Source organism: Balaenoptera physalus, assembly GCF_965194825.1.
Source record: "Balaenoptera physalus genome assembly, chromosome: X".
Classification (NCBI taxonomy): domain Eukaryota; kingdom Metazoa; phylum Chordata; class Mammalia; order Artiodactyla; family Balaenopteridae; genus Balaenoptera; species Balaenoptera physalus.
In genome coordinates, this window is record NC_138903.1 from 60786794 (window position 1) to 60806077 (window position 19284).

General features: G+C 42.4%; 1 protein-coding gene across 3 annotated transcripts in view; it reads left to right on the top strand.

Moving 5' to 3' along the window:
- The window catches only part of KIF4A (kinesin family member 4A), a 124900-nt gene extending 107227 nt beyond the window's left edge, over positions 1 to 17673 (top strand). For all 3 annotated transcript variants that reach the window (XM_082445957.1, XM_082445958.1, XM_082445959.1), the window contains exons 25-30: positions 302 to 379; positions 736 to 834; positions 1369 to 1551; positions 14773 to 14889; positions 16506 to 16628; positions 16905 to 17673. In XM_082445957.1, coding sequence (XP_082302083.1) covers positions 302 to 379; positions 736 to 834; positions 1369 to 1551; positions 14773 to 14889; positions 16506 to 16628; positions 16905 to 17108 — 804 coding nt within the window. In that variant the 3' untranslated portion in view covers positions 17109 to 17673. The remainder of the gene's footprint in view (positions 1 to 301; positions 380 to 735; positions 835 to 1368; positions 1552 to 14772; positions 14890 to 16505; positions 16629 to 16904) is intronic.
- The last annotated feature ends 1611 nt before the right edge of the window (positions 17674 to 19284 follow it).

Sequence of the window (19284 nt, forward strand, 5' to 3'; positions counted from 1 at the left end):
GTTTCTTTATCAGCATCCTGATGTGAATAAGGGATATGAGGCTAGAAAATAGAAAAGAACGAGGAAGGCATTCCTGCAAGTGCGGTCGTGGCTGCTTGGGAGCGTTGGAATAGAGGTGGCACTCAGGACACCTAGGAATTGTTGGGGATCAGGCATTTCTCTGGGCGCCAGTGCCTGCTGTGCAAAAACCACCTGCTGCCAGCAACTTGGCAGTAGTATGTTTTCATCTCTGTGACTTGTTTGGTAACCCACATGTAGTGCCCAAAATAACCCCACCTATCACTGCATTATCTGGAAATAGGATGAAGAACTTGAGAAGATGCAGGAAGTGTGTGAGCAAAATCAGCAACTTCTCCGAGAGAACAAAATCATGAAGCAGGTAGTACAGCTTCCCACCCATTTAATAAGCCCTGGGAGACCCTCTTGCAACTGAGGCCAGCTCGTGGGAGCAACCCTGAGTATAATGACTTGGCTCAATTTTATGAGGTCTACATCTAGTTTCCATGTGGTATGGTCATGTGCATTTCAGATGGTATAAACACATTTTTTAATTTGCTCTTTTCTGAATCTAATACTGATTTTGTAAAGTGGGAGTCATTCAACCTACTTTGCTCTTACCCTGCCTCACTTTACCATGGCTTAACATTAAGCTAACTTAGGAATCTTTATGTTTTAGCCATGAACACTCTCAGAAGCTGCCCTGCAATGTACACTTTGTCTCTTCTTTTCAAATAGAAACTGAACCTCCTCCAAGTAGCCAGCAGACAGAAATCTCATCTTCCTAAGGATACCCTTCTATCTCCAGACTCTTCTTTCGAATATATCCCACCTAAGGTAAACTGCTCAGGGCCTGTGATACCTTCGCATAGCCAAGGTATGGGGTGAGTGTACTAAAATCACCTTTCAGAAGTGGTTGAGAGTTAAAATTCCCACATTCCAGCATCTCAATTTTCTATGGAGTCCCAAATAAAACTACAGTGCAATCTTGAGGAAAATAAGCATTCTCCCTCCCTAGACGGCTGACTTTGGACCATGTACAGGCATTATGCAACACAACTGAGGAGGAGGCACATAGAAAAGAGCAGTGTTCGGCTGTCCATCCAAAGATACTTATCATATCATGAGTCCCTCCCTCCTCCCTCAGATTGCTCAGCCTCTATCCCTTCAGTTTCTCTCCCTTCAAAGACTCTGTGAGGCCAAAGGCTAAAGCAGAATTTCTTCTGATTGGTAAAGCCAATTGGGGTATATTTGAGGGCATCTGAAATCTCTGCTCTGAGAATATAGCTGGCAGCAGCCACTGGGAAGATATAATCCACATGTTGTTGTTGTTGTTTTTAATTAAATAACCATTCCAAACTTTTTTCTTAGCCCAAACCTTCCCGGTTTAAAGAAAAGTTCCTGGAGCAAAGCATGGACATCGAAGATATAAAATATTGTTCAGAATATTCTGTGAATGAGCCTGAGGACAGTGATGGTGATGGTGGTGATGGGGATGATGAGGAATGGAAGCCAACAAAATTAGTTAAGGTGTCCAAGAAGAACATCCAAGGGGTAGGAGGCAGCTCATCTCTTTCAGGGGTTCTAATCATTAGTCTTCACTGCCAGTGAGGGTGTGCCGGCCCCAGACCCTACACCTCAGTCCTTTGATCGTGTTCAGAGGCACTGGCTCTGCTGAGGGTTGCTTGTTGGGCCAGCTCTGTATGGAACCGGAGGCTAGTTGAGAGGGCTGCCTGGGTGCACAGGGAGGCTCTTTTCATGTTTTCAAGTTCTGACCAGTCTGAACAGGTAGTAGTGTTCTATACCATCTCATTGAAACTGGTTCCAGTGTGACCATAATAATCTTTCACATTTTTAAAGCACTTTACAGTTTATAAACCATTCTCATATATGTTACCTCTTTTCATTGTCACCAAAAAAAAATCCAGTGAGGTGTTTATTATTTGTATTTTACAGCTGGATCTGAGACCCACGAGAGGGAAATGACCTTGCCCAGGGACATAAAACAAAGTGACAGTCAGGACTTGAAATCAAATGTTCTGACTCCAAGTCCAGTTTGTTTCTACCACATCATGGTCATATCAGTGAAAACTGTAGACCAGAAGCTGAGTGGGAACTTTAAGATTGAACACACCAAAGTTAAGGCTAGTTAGAAACAATCTGACTTTGAGGCATGCTCTATTTACTTACACAATGATAATCCTACGTATTTATCAAACCTAGGTGTTCTATGTTGAAACATTAACTTCCCAGGCATTGCGGTTCATCACTACCCCAACTGTGGCCTGCAGCCACATTCCACTTAAAGAGAACAGCTCACAAATTACCCTAGCTGGATTCCTGGAAGGTTATTCAATTTCATTAGCTGATAGTGCACCACATGGGGAACTGAGCCTTGTAAAGCCACAACACCAGAGAGAAGCAAGTCATGAGGAATAGACAGCCATGGTGGCCTTAAGTCATTTGGAAAGTCATCAGGAATGCAACATACCATGTGCTCTTAGTGGGACTAAGAGCTCATCCTTAGCCTCAGAGAGTTTATAATCTAATGGGAAAACAAGCCAAAGAAATAGGAACACATCACAGGACCTCAGCATACTCATCTCAGGGAGATGGACTGAGGGGCTTTTAAGAGTGACTGTAAAGCCAAACCAAGTAGATATAGTTTATGAACATGCCATGAAAGAGACGACTCTTGCTGCATTATAAGACAGAAAGGGAAATACAGTCTTGGGAGCACCTGGGAAGCCATTTTCTGGCACAACGAATAGCATATTGCAAAGACTTGATAGTAGAGATAGTAGCGGGACACAGAGCTGGGACACTGAGAGTAAGTGGGGCAGAACATGTCTGACTTTGATTCACTTACTCAGCAAACATTTATGCTCTCTACTGTGGTTGAAGTGGTAAGCATGAGCTGATTGTTGATGAAAAGGTCAGCCAAGTAATAGGAAGCACAGGTGAGAAGTACACACAGGAACAAATGGTAGAGGACCTAAAACTCTGGGGAAGGAGTTTCCAAATGGCAAGCAAATATGGGTATACTTGTCCTTGAGGAAAGCTTATCATACACACACACACAGACACACACACACACACACAAGCGTAGATATAATAACACTGTTGCTGTAAGCTTAAAAAGGAAATATAGAAGTATAGCCAAAAATGCAAGTAAGTGATATTTGCTATCAATGATAAATCCTATCTCTAAAACACTGAGAGATGATTCTTTTCTAGGCTTTTTCCCTGATTTTATAACTTGAGAATATAACTGGGTTTTAAGGGGAGCAAGTTGACATACAATCTAGTTTCTCCCTTTTGGAGGCCTCGAAGTACATGGACTGCTCTTTGATCAGACTGCTTGTAGACACATCAGCTGTAGACCTTGATGCTTTGCGTGAAGGCCATCCTGATTATTATTGTTTCAACCCAGCTGAAGTGGGCTGGTGTGAATCACTAGGTATCTGCAAAGGAGACTGCAGCAGGTACCAAAATGATGACTTGTCCAAAGCTAATGCTGAAAAAACTAGGTTTCCTCATTCAGCCATATTTCCTATCTGTACTAAGGAGATGCCGAAGGATAGGCCATGTGCTGTAGTAAAGAAATGATAGCTTAGAAGCCAGGTAGACATGAGTTCTAGTCTTGACTTTGCCACTGTTTAGTTGGATGGCCTTAAGCAAGTCACTTAATCTCTCTGAGCCTCAGATTCCTTATTTATGTAATAAAGGGACGAGGCTGGAATAGTGATATATAAGGTCCCTTCCAGCACTAATATCCTGAGTCAAAGTAACAGTCAAAGTTGTGTAAATGGGTTTTGTTGTTGTTGTTTTTAATAAATGGGTTTTAATAATACTACCTTTATATGGGGTTATATGGTATCTGAGAAGTTAAAAGAAGGAATATATGCAAGAGCACCTTGTGAAGGATAAAATATCATGCCGGTATTGTTATTAAAGCACTGTAAGCATTTTAACAAATATTCCCATTTGTCCCCTTTGGCAGAAAAGAGGGAGGAGGTATTCTGGTCTCTAGTCATGAAAGAATGGAGATAAACTTGGATGGAGTGACTTGTCCAAGGTCATGCCAAGTATTAAATATAAGACTAGAGCCCAAGGCTCCTAATTCCTAGCCTGGTATCCTTTATGTTACAATTTTTACCAGATTTTATCATTCTGAGATATAATGTAACACTGAAATCAGTGCTAGAAGAATTATAGACTCTAAAGAAATAATTCTCAACCCTGGCTGCACGGTTAGGATCCCCCAGGGAGCTTTTAAACACAGGGATCCTGGGACCCCACCCCCAGATATTCTGATTTAATTGGTCTGAGGTGGGACCTGGCCTTTTTGAAAAGCTTCCCAGAGATTTCTTATGTGCAGCCAGGGTTGAGAACCACCGGCTTAAAGGAACCCCAGAGGTCTTTCATCTCGACTTCCCACTTCTTTTATATAAACAATCTCTCTATTATAGTGGTTCTCAGCTATGGTGTTGGGACATGCTGGTGGGTTGCTAGCAGTTGTGATACACACACACCCCACATACATCATATTTGACATTTTGTCTGTGGCAAGATCTTGCTCCCTCTCTTATATTCTGATCTGCGTCCTGGTGTGAGAGAAAATAGGATGAAGCTAAAGCTAGTGCACATGGCATTTGTGTGAATACATCTGTCATGTACGTCATGACTGTTCTATAATACCACTCCCAGGTGTTTATCTAGCCTCTGCTTGCTTGAAAACAAGCAATCTAGTAGGGGGAGGCTCACAGTCGTGAGACAGGGCAGCCCATTGTATTCCAAGTAGGTGTTGGAAAGTAGTTCCTTGTTGAGCTGTCCTATAAATCATCCCAGTGAGTCTTGGCTATGTAAAAGTCTAATTGTTCTTCCTTATGATAGCCCTTCAGATGCCACTCTTGTACTTTGGATAAAATAGAGACACATGGACAGGGTAATAGAGTGTTTTTGAGGCATATAATATAGATAAATGTGTAAATGGTCAGAGGACCATACCCAGCCTGTAGCAATCAATGGATCAATGTCATCCTGGCGAGGTGTCTCTAGGACATGTCATAGAACTCTGTCTTTTGCTCTGTCTTAGTCAAAGAAGCAAAGTTAGGGGGGTTTTCTTGTTATGTCCAGTGTTGGCAAAAGTGACAAAGGTGGGCATTCCTGTCTGTTGTTATTAGAAGTGTAGTTTGGCATACCTTTCTGGAAAGCAACTTGAAAATATGCATCAAAAGCCTTAAAAATGTTCCTATCCTTTGGCTCAATAATTATACACATAGGTATTTATACTAAGGAAATAGTCATTGATATGTAAAAAGATTTATAAATCTTTTTTGAGCATCAAACTATGTATCAGGCACCGCTTCTAGGTGCTGAGGACGCAATAAACAAGACAGGTAAAATCCTTGGCCTCATGAAACTGAAGACATTCTTGTGGAGAGAGACTCATAGTGACCAGAAAAACAAATAAAATAATTTTAGATGATAAGAGATAAAAAGAAAATATAGTCAAATCATAGAGAATGATGGGGTAGGAAAAGAGTACTTTGGACGAGTGTTTGGGAGAGGCCTCTCTGAAGAGGAGATATTTAAGCTGAGATCTGAACAAAGTGAAAGAGCAAGTCAGGAAAAAAATGAGAAAAACATTTCAGGAAAAGGAAACAGTAAATGCAAAGGCCTCAGGGCAGGAATGAGCTTGGCTTATCAAGGAACAGCTGAAGAGGCCGGTGAGGCTGGAGGATACTGAGAAGTGGGAGAGTGCAGTACAAGGTCAGGTCAGAGGGGTAATCAGAGGCCTTGTCAATCATGGTAAGATTTGGATTGTATTTATGTACCAGGATATTTGCTGTAACATGATTTATAATGGCAAACAATTTCTTTCAAAACAATCTTAATATCTAACGTTAGGTGACTGGTTAAGTAAATTGACACTTCCACATGATGAAAGACTATATACAACTGTTAAATATTAAAAATCATGGTTTTGATTTTCAGATTTTATAAAGTACTATATATTATTCTCATAATGGGGGCGAGGGGGAAGATGTTTTAATGGTTTCTTTTACCCTCACAACTACAGAACAATGGTGATGGTTGTCCATATGAAACAGACTCGAGGGCTTGAATTTAACTGTAAACGCAGTATGAATCCACAAAGATATGACAAGGGAAAAAATCTACTGTGATTTTAGGACTCATTAGCAGAACTATGGAGTTCATAACAAGGGAGGTGTTTGTCTCAATCTGCTTCACGATGGTCACACCACATTTAGAAAGTTATGCTCATTTCTGGATGTCACAATTAAAGATGAACTTGGACAAATTGGTATATAGCCAAGGTGGTGAGAATTCTTGGAAACCATGTCATGTGGTGAATCATTGAGGGAGCTAGGTATATTTAGCTGTGAGAGGATTTGGACAGAGTGGGACTGGGGAGTGAAAATGATGCTCAGGGTTTGAACATATATGCTGTGAAAGTGGGGTTAAATTGATTCCATGTCATTCCAGATGGCAGAATTTGGTCCTGAGGTCAGAAGTTATATAGAAACTGTTATCATCTCAGGATAAATAGAGCATTGGATAACAAGACCAGGGATGTTTGAGTGGGGCTTCATACATCAAATCAGGCTTTAGATGGTCACTGAGGTCTCCTCTGACTCTAATCCATCATTCTATGAGCTCTGTCACCTATATTTGTTTCAAGCCAAACTATCCTACTTTCTTCCACCATTTCTCTTACAACATCACTTCCTATAATGCTGGTCACCCGCCCCCTTTTTGTTTAATTCCCTCTTTATGAAGCACATATACACAGTGGACTCCTGAATGTGTGCACAAGGAAACATACTTATTGATAAAATGGGCTTAATACATGGAAAGCACTTGTAACAGTGCCTGGCACACGGTGATGTCAGCTATTACTACTGCAGCCTTGTTGTAAGTGTGAAATATGGCACTATGAGGAGTATGGGTAAATTGTGGCATACTCGTAGAGTGAAAATGAATGGAACATGAGCTACATGCATCAACGGATGATAAGATACCATTTATATAAAGTTTAAAAGTGTGTAAGATAATTCCTTACATATTTTAAATAAAAACTCACATGTGGTAAAAAGGCATGCATAGGATAATAAGCACCTAATTCAAGAGACTGCCCCTGGGAGGGAGGGAGGTGAAGGGGATCAGGAAAGCGTAGACAGGAGGCTTCAGTTCTATCTGTATTTTACTCATCAAGGGAGGGTTGGGGATATTAGTGGGCTTTTGTTATTGTCTACACTTTTTATATGCCTAAAAAAAATTATGGGGCCCTAAAATAGGATATATCATTTCAAATGGAGTCTGACTGACCCAGGGTTTAGTGAAACATTCTCTCCCTGTGATTTCTGAACTCCAAATTTCTGCCTGACTGACTTGCTTTTTGACAGCTATTTCACACTGTTGACTCATGAAGCTTGCTGACACCTCAAATCCCTAGTCCCTTTTTGCACAAACTACTTTTTTTTTGGCTGTACCGCGCAGCTTGTGGGATCTTTTTTTTTTTTTTTTAACATCTTTATTGGAGTATAATTGCTTTACAATGGTGTGTTAGTTTCTGCTTTATAACAAAGGGAATCAGTTATACATATACATATGTCCCCATATCTCTTCCCTCTTGCGTCTCCCTCCCTCCCACCCTCCCTATCCCACCCCTCTAGGTGGTCACAAAGCACCGAGCTGATCTCTCTGTGCTTGCGGCTGCTTCCCACTAGCTATGTATTTTACATTTGGTAGTGTATATATGTCCATGCCACTCTCTCACTTCGTCCCAGCTTACCCTTCCCCCTCCCCATATCCTCAAGTCCATTCTCTAGTAGGTCTGTGTCTTTATTCCTATCTTGCCCCTAGGTTCTTCATGACCTTTTTTTTTTTTTTTTTAGATTCCATATGTATGTGTTAGCATACTGTATTTGTTTTTCTCTTTCTGACTTACTTCACTCTGTATGACAGACTCTAGGTCCATCCACCTCACTACAAATAACTCAATTTAGTTTCTTTTTATGGCTGAGTAATCCATTGTATATATGTGCCACATCTTCTTTATCCATTCATCTGTCGATGGACACTTAGGTTGCTTCCATGTCCTGGCTATTGTAAATAGAGCTGCAATGAACATTTTGGTACATGACTCTTTTTGAATTATGGTTTTTTCAGGGTATATGCCCAGTAGTGGGATTGCTGGGTTGTATGGTAGTTCTATTTTTAGTTTTTTAAGGAACGTCCATACTGTTCTCCATAGTGGCTGTATCAATTTACATTCCCACCAACAGTGCAAGAGGGTTCCCTTTTCTCCACACCCTCTCCAGCATTTATTGTTTGTACATTTTTTGATGATGGCCATTCTGAGTGGTGTGAAATGATATCTCATTGTAGTTTTGATTTGCATTTCTCTAATGATTAATAATGTTGAGCATTCTTTCATGTGTTTGTTGGCAATCTGTATATCTTCTTTGGAGAAATGTCTATTTAGGTCTTCTGCCCATTTTTGGATTGGGTTGTTTATTTTTTTGATATTGAGCTACATGAGCTGCTTGTAAATTTTGGAGATTAATCCTTTGTCAGTTGCTTCATTTGCAAATATTTTCTCCCATTCTGAGGGTTGTCTTTTGGTCTTGTTTATGGTTTCCTTTGCTGTGCAAAAGCTTTTAAGTTTCATTAGGTCCCATTTGTTTATTTGTGTTTTTATTTCCATTTCTCTAGGAGGTGGGTCAAAAAGGATATTGCTGTAATTTATGTCATAGAGTGTTCTGCCTATGTTTTCCTCTAAGAGTTTGATAGTGTCTGGCCTTACATTTAGGTCTTTAATCCATTTTGAGTATATTTTTGTGTATGGTGTTAGGGAGTGTTCTAATTTCATTCTTTTACATGTAGCTGTCCAGTTTTCCCAGCACCGATTATTGAAGAGGCTGTCTTTTCTCCACTGTATATACTTGCCTCCTTTATCAAAGATAAGGTGACCATATGTGCGTGGGTTTATCTGTGGGCTTTCTATCCTGTTCCATTGATCTATGTTTCTGTTTTTGTGCCAGTACCATACTGTCTTGATTACCGTAGCTTTGTAGTATAGTCTGAAGTCAGGGAGCCTGATTCCTCCAGCTCCGTTGTTCTTTCTCAAGTTTGCTTTGGCTATTTGGGGTCTTTTGTGTTTCCATGCAAATTGTGAAATTTTTTGTTCTAGTTCTGTGAAAAATGCCAGTGGTAGTTTGATAGGGATTGCATTGAATCTGTAGATTGCTTTGAGTATAGTACAGTCATTTTGACAATGTTGATTCTTCCAATCCAAGAACATGGTATATCTCGCCATCTATTTGTATCATCTTTAATTTCTTTCATCAGTGTCTTATAGTTTTCTGCATACAGGTCTTTTGTCTCCTTAGGTAGGTTTATTCCTAGGTATTTTATTCTTTTTGTTGCAGTGGTAAATGGGAGTGTTTTCTTAATTTCACTTTCAGATTTTTCATCTTTAGTGTATAGGAATGCAAGAGATTTCTGTGCATTAATTTTGTATCCTGCTACTTTACCAAATTCATTGATTAGCTCTAGTAGTTTTCTGGTAACATCTTTAGGGTACTCTATGTATAGTATCATGTCATCTGCAAACAGTGACAGTTTTACTTCTTTTCCAATTTGGATTCCATTTATTTCTTTTTCTTCTCTGATTTCTGTGGCTAAAACTTCCAAAACTATGTTGAATAACAGTGGTGAGAGTGGGCAACCTTGTCTTGTTCCTGATCTTAGTGGAAATGGTTTCAGTTTTTCACCATTGAGGACGATGTTGGCTGTGGGTTTGTCATATATGGCCTTTATTATGTTGAGGAAAGTTCCCTCTTTGCCTGCTTTCTGGAGTGTTTTTATCATAAATGGGTGTTGAATTTTGTCAAAAGCTTTCTCTGCATCTATTGAGATGATCATATGGTTTTTCTCCTTCAATTTGTTAATATGGTATATCACATTGATTGATTTGCATATATTGAAGAATCCTTGAATTCCTGGGAAAAACCCCACTTGATCATGGTGTATGATCCTTTTAATGTGCTGTTGGATTCTGTTTGCTAGTATTTTGTTGAGGATTCTTGCATCTATTTTCATCAGTGATATTGGCCTGTGGTTTTTTTTCTTTGTGACATCTTTGTCTGGTTTTGGTATCAGGGTGATGGTGGCCTCGTAGAATGACTTTGGGAGTGTTCCTCCCTCTGCTATATTTTGGAAGAGTTTGAGAAGGATGGGTGTTAGCTCTTCTCTAAATGTTTGATACAATTCGCCTGTGAGGCCATCTGTTCCTGGGCTTTTGTTTGTTGGAAGATTATTTATCACAGTTTCAATTTCAGTGCTTGTGATTGGTCTGTTCATATTTTCCGTTTCTTCCTGTTTCAGTCTTGGAAGGTTGTGCATTTCTAAGAATTTGTCCATTTCTTCCAGGTTGTCCATTTTATTGGCGTATAGTTGCTTGTAGTAATCTCTTATGATCCTTTGTATTTCTTCAGTGTCAGTTGTTACTTCTCCTTTTTCATTTCTAATTCTATTGATTTAAGTCTTCTCCCTTTTTTTTCTTGATGAGTCTGGCTAATGGTTTATCAGTTTTGTTTATCTTCTCAAAGAACCAGCTTTTAGTTTTATTGATCTTTGCTATAGTGTCCTTCATTTCTTTTTCATTTCTTTCTGATCTGATCTTTATGATTTCTTTCCTTCTGCTAACTTTGGGGTTTTTTTGTTCTTCTTTCTCTAATTGCTTTAGGTGTAAGGTTAGGTTGTTTATTTGAGTTGTTTCTTTTTTCTTAAGGTAGGATTGTATTGCTATAAACTTCCCTCTTAGAACTGCTTTTGCTGCATCCCATAGGTTTTGGGTTGTCGTGTTTTCATTGTGATTTGTTTCTACGTGTTTTTTGATTTCCTCTTTGATTTCTTCAGGGATCTCTTCGTTATTAAGTAGTGTATTGTTTAGCCTCCATGTGTTTGTATTTTTTACAGATTTTTTCCTGTAATTGATAAATAGTCTCAGCATTGTGGTCGGAAAAGATACTTGATACGATTTCAATTTTCTTAAGTTTACCAAGGCTTGATTTGTGACCCAAGATATGATCTATCCTGGAGAATGTTCCATGTGCAATTGAGAAGAAAGTGTAGTCTGCTGTTTTGAGATGGAATGTCCTATAAATATCAGTTAAGTCCATCTTGTTCAATGTATCATTTAAAGCTTGTGTTTCCTTATTTATTTTCATTTTGGATGATCTGTCCATTGGTGAAAGTGGGGTGTTAAAGTCCCCTACTATGATGGTGTTACTGTCGATTTCCCCTTTTCTGGCTGTTAGTATTTGCCTTATGTATGAGGTGTTCCTATGTTGGGTGCGTAAATATTTACAATTCTTATATCTTCTTCTTGGATTGATCCCTTGATCACTATGTAATGCCCTTCTTTATCTCTTATAATAGTCTTTATTTTAAAGTCTATTTTGTCTGATATGAGAATTGCTACTCCAGCTTTCTTTGATTTCCATTTGCATGGAATATCTTTTTCCATCCCCTCACTTTCAGTCTGTATGTGTCCCTAGGTCTGAGGTGGGTCTCTTGTAGACAGCATATATATGGGTCTTGTTTTTGTATCCATTCAGTCAGCCTTTGTCTTTTGGTTGGAGCATTTAATCCATTTTCATTTAAGGTAATTATCGATATGTATGTTCCTATTACCATTTTCTTAATTGTTTTGGGTTTGTTATTGTAGGTCTTTTCCTTCTCTTGTGTTTCCTGTCTAGAGAATTTCCTTTAGCATTTGTTGTAAAGCTGGTTTGGTGGTGCTGAATTCTCTTAGCGTTTGCTTGTCTGTAAAGGTTTTAATTTCTCCATCAAATCTGAATGAGATCCTTGGTGGGTAGAGTAATCTTGGTTGTAGGTTTTTCTCCTTCATCACGTTAAATATGTCCTGCCACTCCCTTCTGGCTTGCAGAGTTTCTGCTGAAAGATCAACTGTTAACCTTATGTGGATTCCCTTATGTGTTATTTGTTGATTTTCCCTTGCTGCTTTTAATATTTCTTCTTTGTATTTAATTTTTTTTCTTTTTTTTTAAAGAAGTACTTTTTATTAATTAATTAATTTATTTATTTATTTTGGCTGTGTTAGGTCTTCATTGCTGTGAGTGGGCTTTCTCTAGTTGCGGCAAGCAGGGCCTACTCTTCGTTGCGGTGCACGGGCCTCTCATTGTGGTGGCTTCTCTTGCTGTGGATCATGGGCTCTAGACATGCAGGCTTCAGTAGTTGTGGCACGTGGGCTCAGTAGTTGTGGCTCATGGGCTCTAGAGCGCAGGCTCAGTAGTTGTGGCGCATGGGCTTAGTTACTCAGCAGCCTGTGGGATCTTCCCAGAACAGGGCTAGAACCCATGTCCCCTGCATTGGCAGGTGGATTCTTAACCACTGCACCACCATGGAAGCCCTGTATTTAATTTTTGATAGTTTGATTTATATGTGTCCTGGCGTGTTTCTCCTTGGATTTATCCTGTATGGGACTCTTTGTGCTTCCTGGACTTGATTAACTATTTCCTTTCCCATATTAGGGAATTTTTCAACTATAATCTCTTCAAATATTTTCTCAGTCCCTTTCTTTTTCTCTTCTTCTTCTGGGACCCCTATAATTCGAATGTTGGTGCATTTAATGTTGTCCCAGAGGTCTCTGAAACTGTCCTCAATTCTTTTCATTCTTTTTTCTTTATTCTGCTCTGCACTAGTTATTTCCACTATTTTATCTTCCAGGTCACTTATCCGTTCTTCTGCCTTAGTTATTCTGCTATTGATCCCTTCTAGAGAATTTTTAATTTCATTTATTGTGTTCTTCATCACTGTTTGTTTGCTCTTTAATTCTTCTAACTCCTTGTTAAATGTTTCTTGTATTTTCTCCATTCTATTTCCAAGATTTTGGATCATCTTTGCTATCATTATTCTGAATTCTTTTTCAAGTAGGCTGCCTATTTCCTCTTCATTTGTTAGGTCTGGTGGGTGTTTGCCTTGCTCCTTCATCTGCTGTGTGTCTCTCTGTCTTCTCATTTTGCTTAACTTACTGTGTTTGGTGTCTCCTTTTCGCAGGCTGCAGGTTCGTAGTTCCCATTGTTTTTGGTGTCTGTCCCCAGTGGCTAAGGTTGGTTCAGTGGGTTGTGTAGGCTTCCTGGTGGAGGGGACTAGTGCTTATGTTCTGGTGGATGAGGCTGAATCTTGTCTTTCTGGTGGGCAAGTCCACATCTGGTGGTGTGTTTTGGGATGTCTGTGGCCTTTTTATTATTTTAGCCAGCCTCTCTGCTAATGGATGGGACTGTGTTCCTGTCTTGCTAGTTGTTTGGCAGAGGGTGTCCAGCACTGTAGCTTGCTGGTCGTTGAGTGGAGCTGGGTCTTGGCGTTGAGATGGAGATCTCTGGGAGATTTTCGCCGTTTGATATTACATGGAGCTGGGAGGTCTCTTGTGGACCAGTGTCCTGAACTTGGCTCTCCCACCTCAGAGGCACAGCCCTGATGCCTGGCTGGAGCACCAAGAGCCTGTCATCCACACGGTCATGTGGCTGTAGGTAGGAGGCCTCAGTTCCTTGACACATGGATCTCTCCTTAGGGCTGCTTGAGTGTCCTCATGACATGGCAGCTGGCTTACCCCAGGATGAGTGATCCGTCCCATGGTCCCCAGGACTGTCATGGCTTCGGCTCCTGGGACCCGTCCAGAGCCGACAGCCTCAGTGAGGCCGCCCTCCGCTCGGGCTCCAGTGCAGTTCAGTGACGGCAGAGGGAAGAGACCCCAAGCCAGGAGTTCCAGCTCTGTGTAAGCACGGGCTCCATTCTTGCTTGTGGGATCTTAGTTCCCCAACCAGGGATTGAACCTGGGCCCTTGGGCCCTCGGCAGTGAAAGCTCCGGGTCCTAACCACTGGACCGCCAGGGAATTCCCTGCACAAACTACTTTTAAGCCAGATCTCCCCCCCACAACATTACATTTATATGGCTGATTTGGGGGGAACTTAATGCCAGACTTACATTTATCCCTGTTAATAACTTTTCTGTCTACTTCCAGCCCATAATTCCAGCCAGTCAAAATATTTTTGAATTGTGATTCTATTATCTTACATATTAATCATCCTTCCAGCTTTGTGTCATTGTTACAGCTGATAAATATGCCTACCTTGTAGACTGGCTATGAGATTCAAATGAGATTTTGCATTTCTATATATGAAAGTACTCGGAAAACTGTAAAGTGCTATACAAATGTAAATGATTTTATTTCATATCATCAGTGATTTATTAAAATGTTGAATGGTTAAACTGCTGAGGACAAAGCCTAGGCTGACACTAACAAACTGTAGAAATGTGAGTTGGATGAAAGTACAGCTGGGTAGATCTAAGGATACTGAGCAACTATACTCAGTCCTTAAATATGCCTAATTCTATTCCCATTCATCTCATAGTTCTTCACTTTGGCCATAAAATCATCATGAGGATCTTTGTCAGTTTCCCTGCATTATTATGGTATCCATCCAATCCATCTTTCAAGTATACTATCCCAAAAGTGTGGCATGACTTGTTCTTAGAAAACCTATGGGGGTTCTTGGTGATCATTGTTTCACTAAAGAGAGGACTGAGGAGATAGAAGCTTAGTAAAGTTGATGGTACTTTCCAGTTTTTCTAGAATGGCCTGAGAATGAAGGGAAGGTACTTCAAACCTAGTCTTCTGACTCAGTAATGTGTCTTTCTACAAACCTGCTTTGCAGTGTTCCTGCAAGGGCTGGTGTGGGAACAAGCAGTGCGGGTGCAGGAGACAGAAGTTGGACTGTGGTGCGGACTGCAGCTGTGACCCCACAAAGTGTAGGAACCGTCAGCAAGGCAAGGTAGGATCAGTGCTGTCGTCCCTCACCATCCTTTCAGATCTCCCAGCAGTTTCTGCCCTTTTCTTCTACCTTCCCTCCTGAAAGCCAGAGTCTCCTGCACAGCCCTTCCTACCCTTCTTCTGCAACCAGAAAAAGACATTTCACTTCTCAGTCCTTCTTCCTTGCTGCTAGCCTGTCCACACAACCCCTTCAGAAGCCACAGCCCCTCCCAGGAGATTCCCAGATATGCAGCTCCCCACCCCTAGCCTTGGCTGTAAAATTTCTCTACAGTGTCTAAGCATAAGCAAGGAACAGTAGAGCAAGCATTTACAGGCATACAGCCATGCAGGATCAAACTAGTCCAGAGGCTTAGCTGGAATTTTAAGGGCCACGTGCTGAGGTAGCAGCTTCCAGGAAGGAAGTTAATCCTTCTGACATCTTGAGACATTAGTTACTTAGACCTTCTCCATGGGAACCAGCTATTCCATGGCTCTAGGAAAAGACCCACAGGAACTTGGTCTTTCTGATAGGCACTGTTCTGAGCCAAGTTAACTGTAGCTGTTCTTTTTTGCTCCCAGGGATAGCAAACTCAGAGAAACGAAATGTGTACTGAGAAGTGCAGCACCAAGCAGGTCAGATGCCCGAACTTGCCTTATGCCTACCTGTGCCCACGGCAAAAGCTCATTCCTACTGCTCTCTGTGTGATACACAGGAATTTTAGCAAGACTAGTTCACCGTGCATTTCTTAACCATCTATATGGGTGCAGTTTTGCCCTGGGTCTTCTATTAAAAAAACTTCTGAGGTAGGTAGTCATTAGAGGACTAAGGTGGCAAGCTAGAGATCAGGCTAAGAACTGTAGAAGTAGCATTGCAGAAGGACCTTCAGGATTCTCTATGCCTGTGCTTTTCTCAGTTTGGGTTCTAGAGTCCTATAGTGGCTCCATGGAAGTGCTTCCAGGCAGAGGAGTGTGGCCCAGCTCAGTTTGACCCTGTGCCAACCAAAGCAACTTGCTCTTTACTTGTTTATATATCGAGTTTCCTCTTAGAATTTCAGTTGGAAAACCACTGATCTAGTCCAATACTGCCATTTTACAGAGAAGGAAACTAAGGCCCAGAGATAAGCTTAAGTGACTCGCGTGATATTATACAGCTGGTCATGGCAGCTAAGATTAGACCTCAGGCTTCCTGACTCTTAATCCAGTTCAGTTTCCATGAGAACAGGCTATAATTCTAATCCAAGCTCTACCACAGAGTCGCCTTGTTACCTAAGCAACTTCTCTCTCTTGGCCTCAGCTTCCTCTCTGAAAGGAAGACCAATACAGGCAACACTCTGTAGAAATGCTAAAAAGTATATTGTAGACTGGGGAGGGGAGAGGATTAATCAAAGAAATGACCAAGGCTCAGCCTCGTTTTAAACCTTGCCTCATGATGTGTCCTGTGCCGCTCTCCTACCCAGTCCTTTGCCTTCAGAGGCTGCTTTTGAGCACTGTGACCTCCCCAAGCAGGGTCACCCTAAGACCTGCTTACACTGACTGATGAGGCCCTCAGAGCTGGTACCTCACTGGCTGAAGGGGAGCAGACTGATTGTGTAACCCTAGTAGCTGAATTTCTAATATCCCTGTCTGCTTGATTCTCAGGATAGCTTGGGCACTGTTGAGCGGACTCGGGATTCTGAAGGCTCCTTCAAACTGGAGGATCCCACAGAGGTGACCCCAGGATTGAGCTTCTTTAACCCTGTCTGTGCCACTCCCAACAGCAAGGTAGGTGGCCTAAAAGCCAGGTGTTTCCAAATGTATTAGCGTCCATCTCTGCATTAGCGCTGACAGAGAGCTGTGGGAGAAAAGGAGGTAAAGGTACAATCAGCTTGCTGGGAACTGGGAACCGGGCATCTGCTAGAGTCTGGTTTTTTCAACAGAGCGATTTGGGGGGGGTCACCTCATACCACTGGGAGTGTGCTAAACATCTGTAGTGGCTAGGCTGTGCTGAGCCTCTGTCCCTACCCCAGATCTAGTCATAGCTGTCTCTGTCCTTCCTAGATCCTGAAAGAGATGTGTGATGTGGAGCAGGTGCTATTAAACAACACGGCTCCAGGTGCCTCCTCCCTTGGCCTCCCAGAGTCAAAACATGTAGCAACAGAATCCCAAGAAAATAAAGCTCCAGGGAAGAAAAAGAAACGAGCTCTGGCCAGCAATACCAGCTTCTTCTCTGGCTGCTCCCCCATTGAAGAAGAGGCCCACTGAAGTTGGACTCATCATATCTGCCCCGGTCTGGCTTGGGAGATGCCTTCAGGTTGCAGCCAGAAGGGGTTTTTTTTCATGATTCCTCTTGATTTCAGGTTTCTTGCTGTTGAAAAAAGGAACAGCACGTTACTGAAAAAGAGGGAACCTTTGTTGGATGTTGGCAACTTCATGCCCAGTCCCCCAGCCCCTGACGACTACTCTCCTCTCCAGAAGGGTGCTAAGCTACCTGCTGAAGAGAGAACCAACTGACCTTCCTGATGACTCATGAGGAACCAGTCCTCAGTACAATCTAGCTCTCTCTTACTCATGAGCAGTTAGGGCTGTCTCCCAGTGGGAACGAGGCCAAGGCTGTCTTATCTTTAGGTTGTCTCAGTTTCATGGCAGAGCCTAGCCTAGGTTGGAGGCCTGGCACAGATCTTCACGCCACCTCCAGAATGGTGCTGGGATCTTTCTTGTCTCTGGATTTCAAGTGTTTTAATAGTACACTCAATTGTCTTTCAAGTCGCTGAGGTAAATGAAATCTTTTTAAATGTTAATGTTAAGTAAATAAATAAATCTTAGTCCATCTGCTGTTTGGAAAGAGTCTTCTGTGCTAGAGGGAGAAATACAATTTCAACCTGTGTTCCTCCGCCCCTGGGAACGCTATTAAGGAAAGTCAGTGCAAGTGCCCAAGCCCCACTGCCTTGTAGCAGCCCTCATCCCCTGAGGGGAGTATGGAGCAGCAAGTCATGTGTCTTCATGTTGCTCTGTTATCTCAGGAGGTTAGAATAATGCTAGCAAGTCCAGTGGCCTGACCTTCACTGTAGAGGCTGCCTGACCTCCAGATTTTGGAGGAAGGAACCATATTTACCAAGCATCTCCATGTGCTTGCCACAATTTTATTTGCTCCTCACAAAAAAGTTCAAGGTGAATAGGTCTCATTTTGCAGATGAGAAAACTGAGATACAAAGACGTTAAGTCACTTCACTAAAGTCACAAAGCTAACGAGTAATCGAGCTAGGACTTGAACCCAGGTCTGACACCAAAAGTTCTTAGCTGACTCTAGATCGGCAGTGGTGGCCATTACTGACAGCCTGCGGCCTGATTTGGAGTCGCCTGGGCATGGGATCGTACTGCTGCCCAGCCCCCGGACAGCACTGCACTTACACCCTGCTTCCTCCTTTGAGAAAGGGAAGAGGATGGGCGCGGCTTACTCCTCACTCTGCATCTGGGTTCTTCATCTCTGCTTAAGGCAAAAAGGGAGCCAGCCCTGGCCCTGCAGCCTTCTCAGGAGTTCACAAGCCCTGAGCGTCATATCCATGCATTCTGAGTCCCAGCCCCCTGCCCCGAACAAAGCTCCCAAAGTACCCCCCAGAATTTGGCACATGAAAGCCAAGACTCCTCCAGAATCCAACAGAGTCCAAGCAAAGGAAACTGAAGGACAACCTGCCTAGAGCGAAGCCTTCGGGACTAGGTGACCCTGCAGCCCTTTCTGGCCTCCTGCCAGCAAGCAGCCCTGCTTCTCTTTGCATTTTAATGCCGAGGGAGCAAGGGAGCCTTTGCCATTGCCAACTAGAGCCTCTGGATACAATGGGAAGGCAGAGAAGGAGGGGGCAGGCTCTTGGCCTAAGAGAGCAGGTCTTCCTTCTCACTGTTCCAAATCCAGTGCGTTTGGGGGAGGGGTAAATGAGCTTATCCCCAGAGAAGAGATTCTTTCCCACCAACACTACACTAGCCCCCAGGCATCGAGCCACTGCCTCAGCCAAAAGGTTGAGAGGGAAAGTCAGTCAAGCCAGCCCCCAGTCCCTGGCCCACCCAGAGCCCTGTGCTTTAGCACTAAGCTGACTCTACGGCCTGCTGGCCATCCCTCCCCTGCTGATGGTGTGGTAAAAGTGTCTTTTATATGTATTCATCTTCCAAAAGCCAGTGACCATACCACTATACACTCCTCAAATGATTCTTGGAAAGAGACGGTAGATGCCTTGGGGTCAAAGCAGCGAAAAAGATGCAAATCTCAGCACATCTTGAATGAGCATCTCCTTTCTGGGGTGAGGGGGGAAAGGGAAGGGCTGCTAGTACCACCCAGGCCCCATAAGACCCACAGAGACCCCTGGTCCAGAAACTGGGTGAAACAAGAAGTGGCGTGCAACTCTGAGTTCCTTTCTAGATGCACCTTGCAGAAGCAGAAGCAAGACCC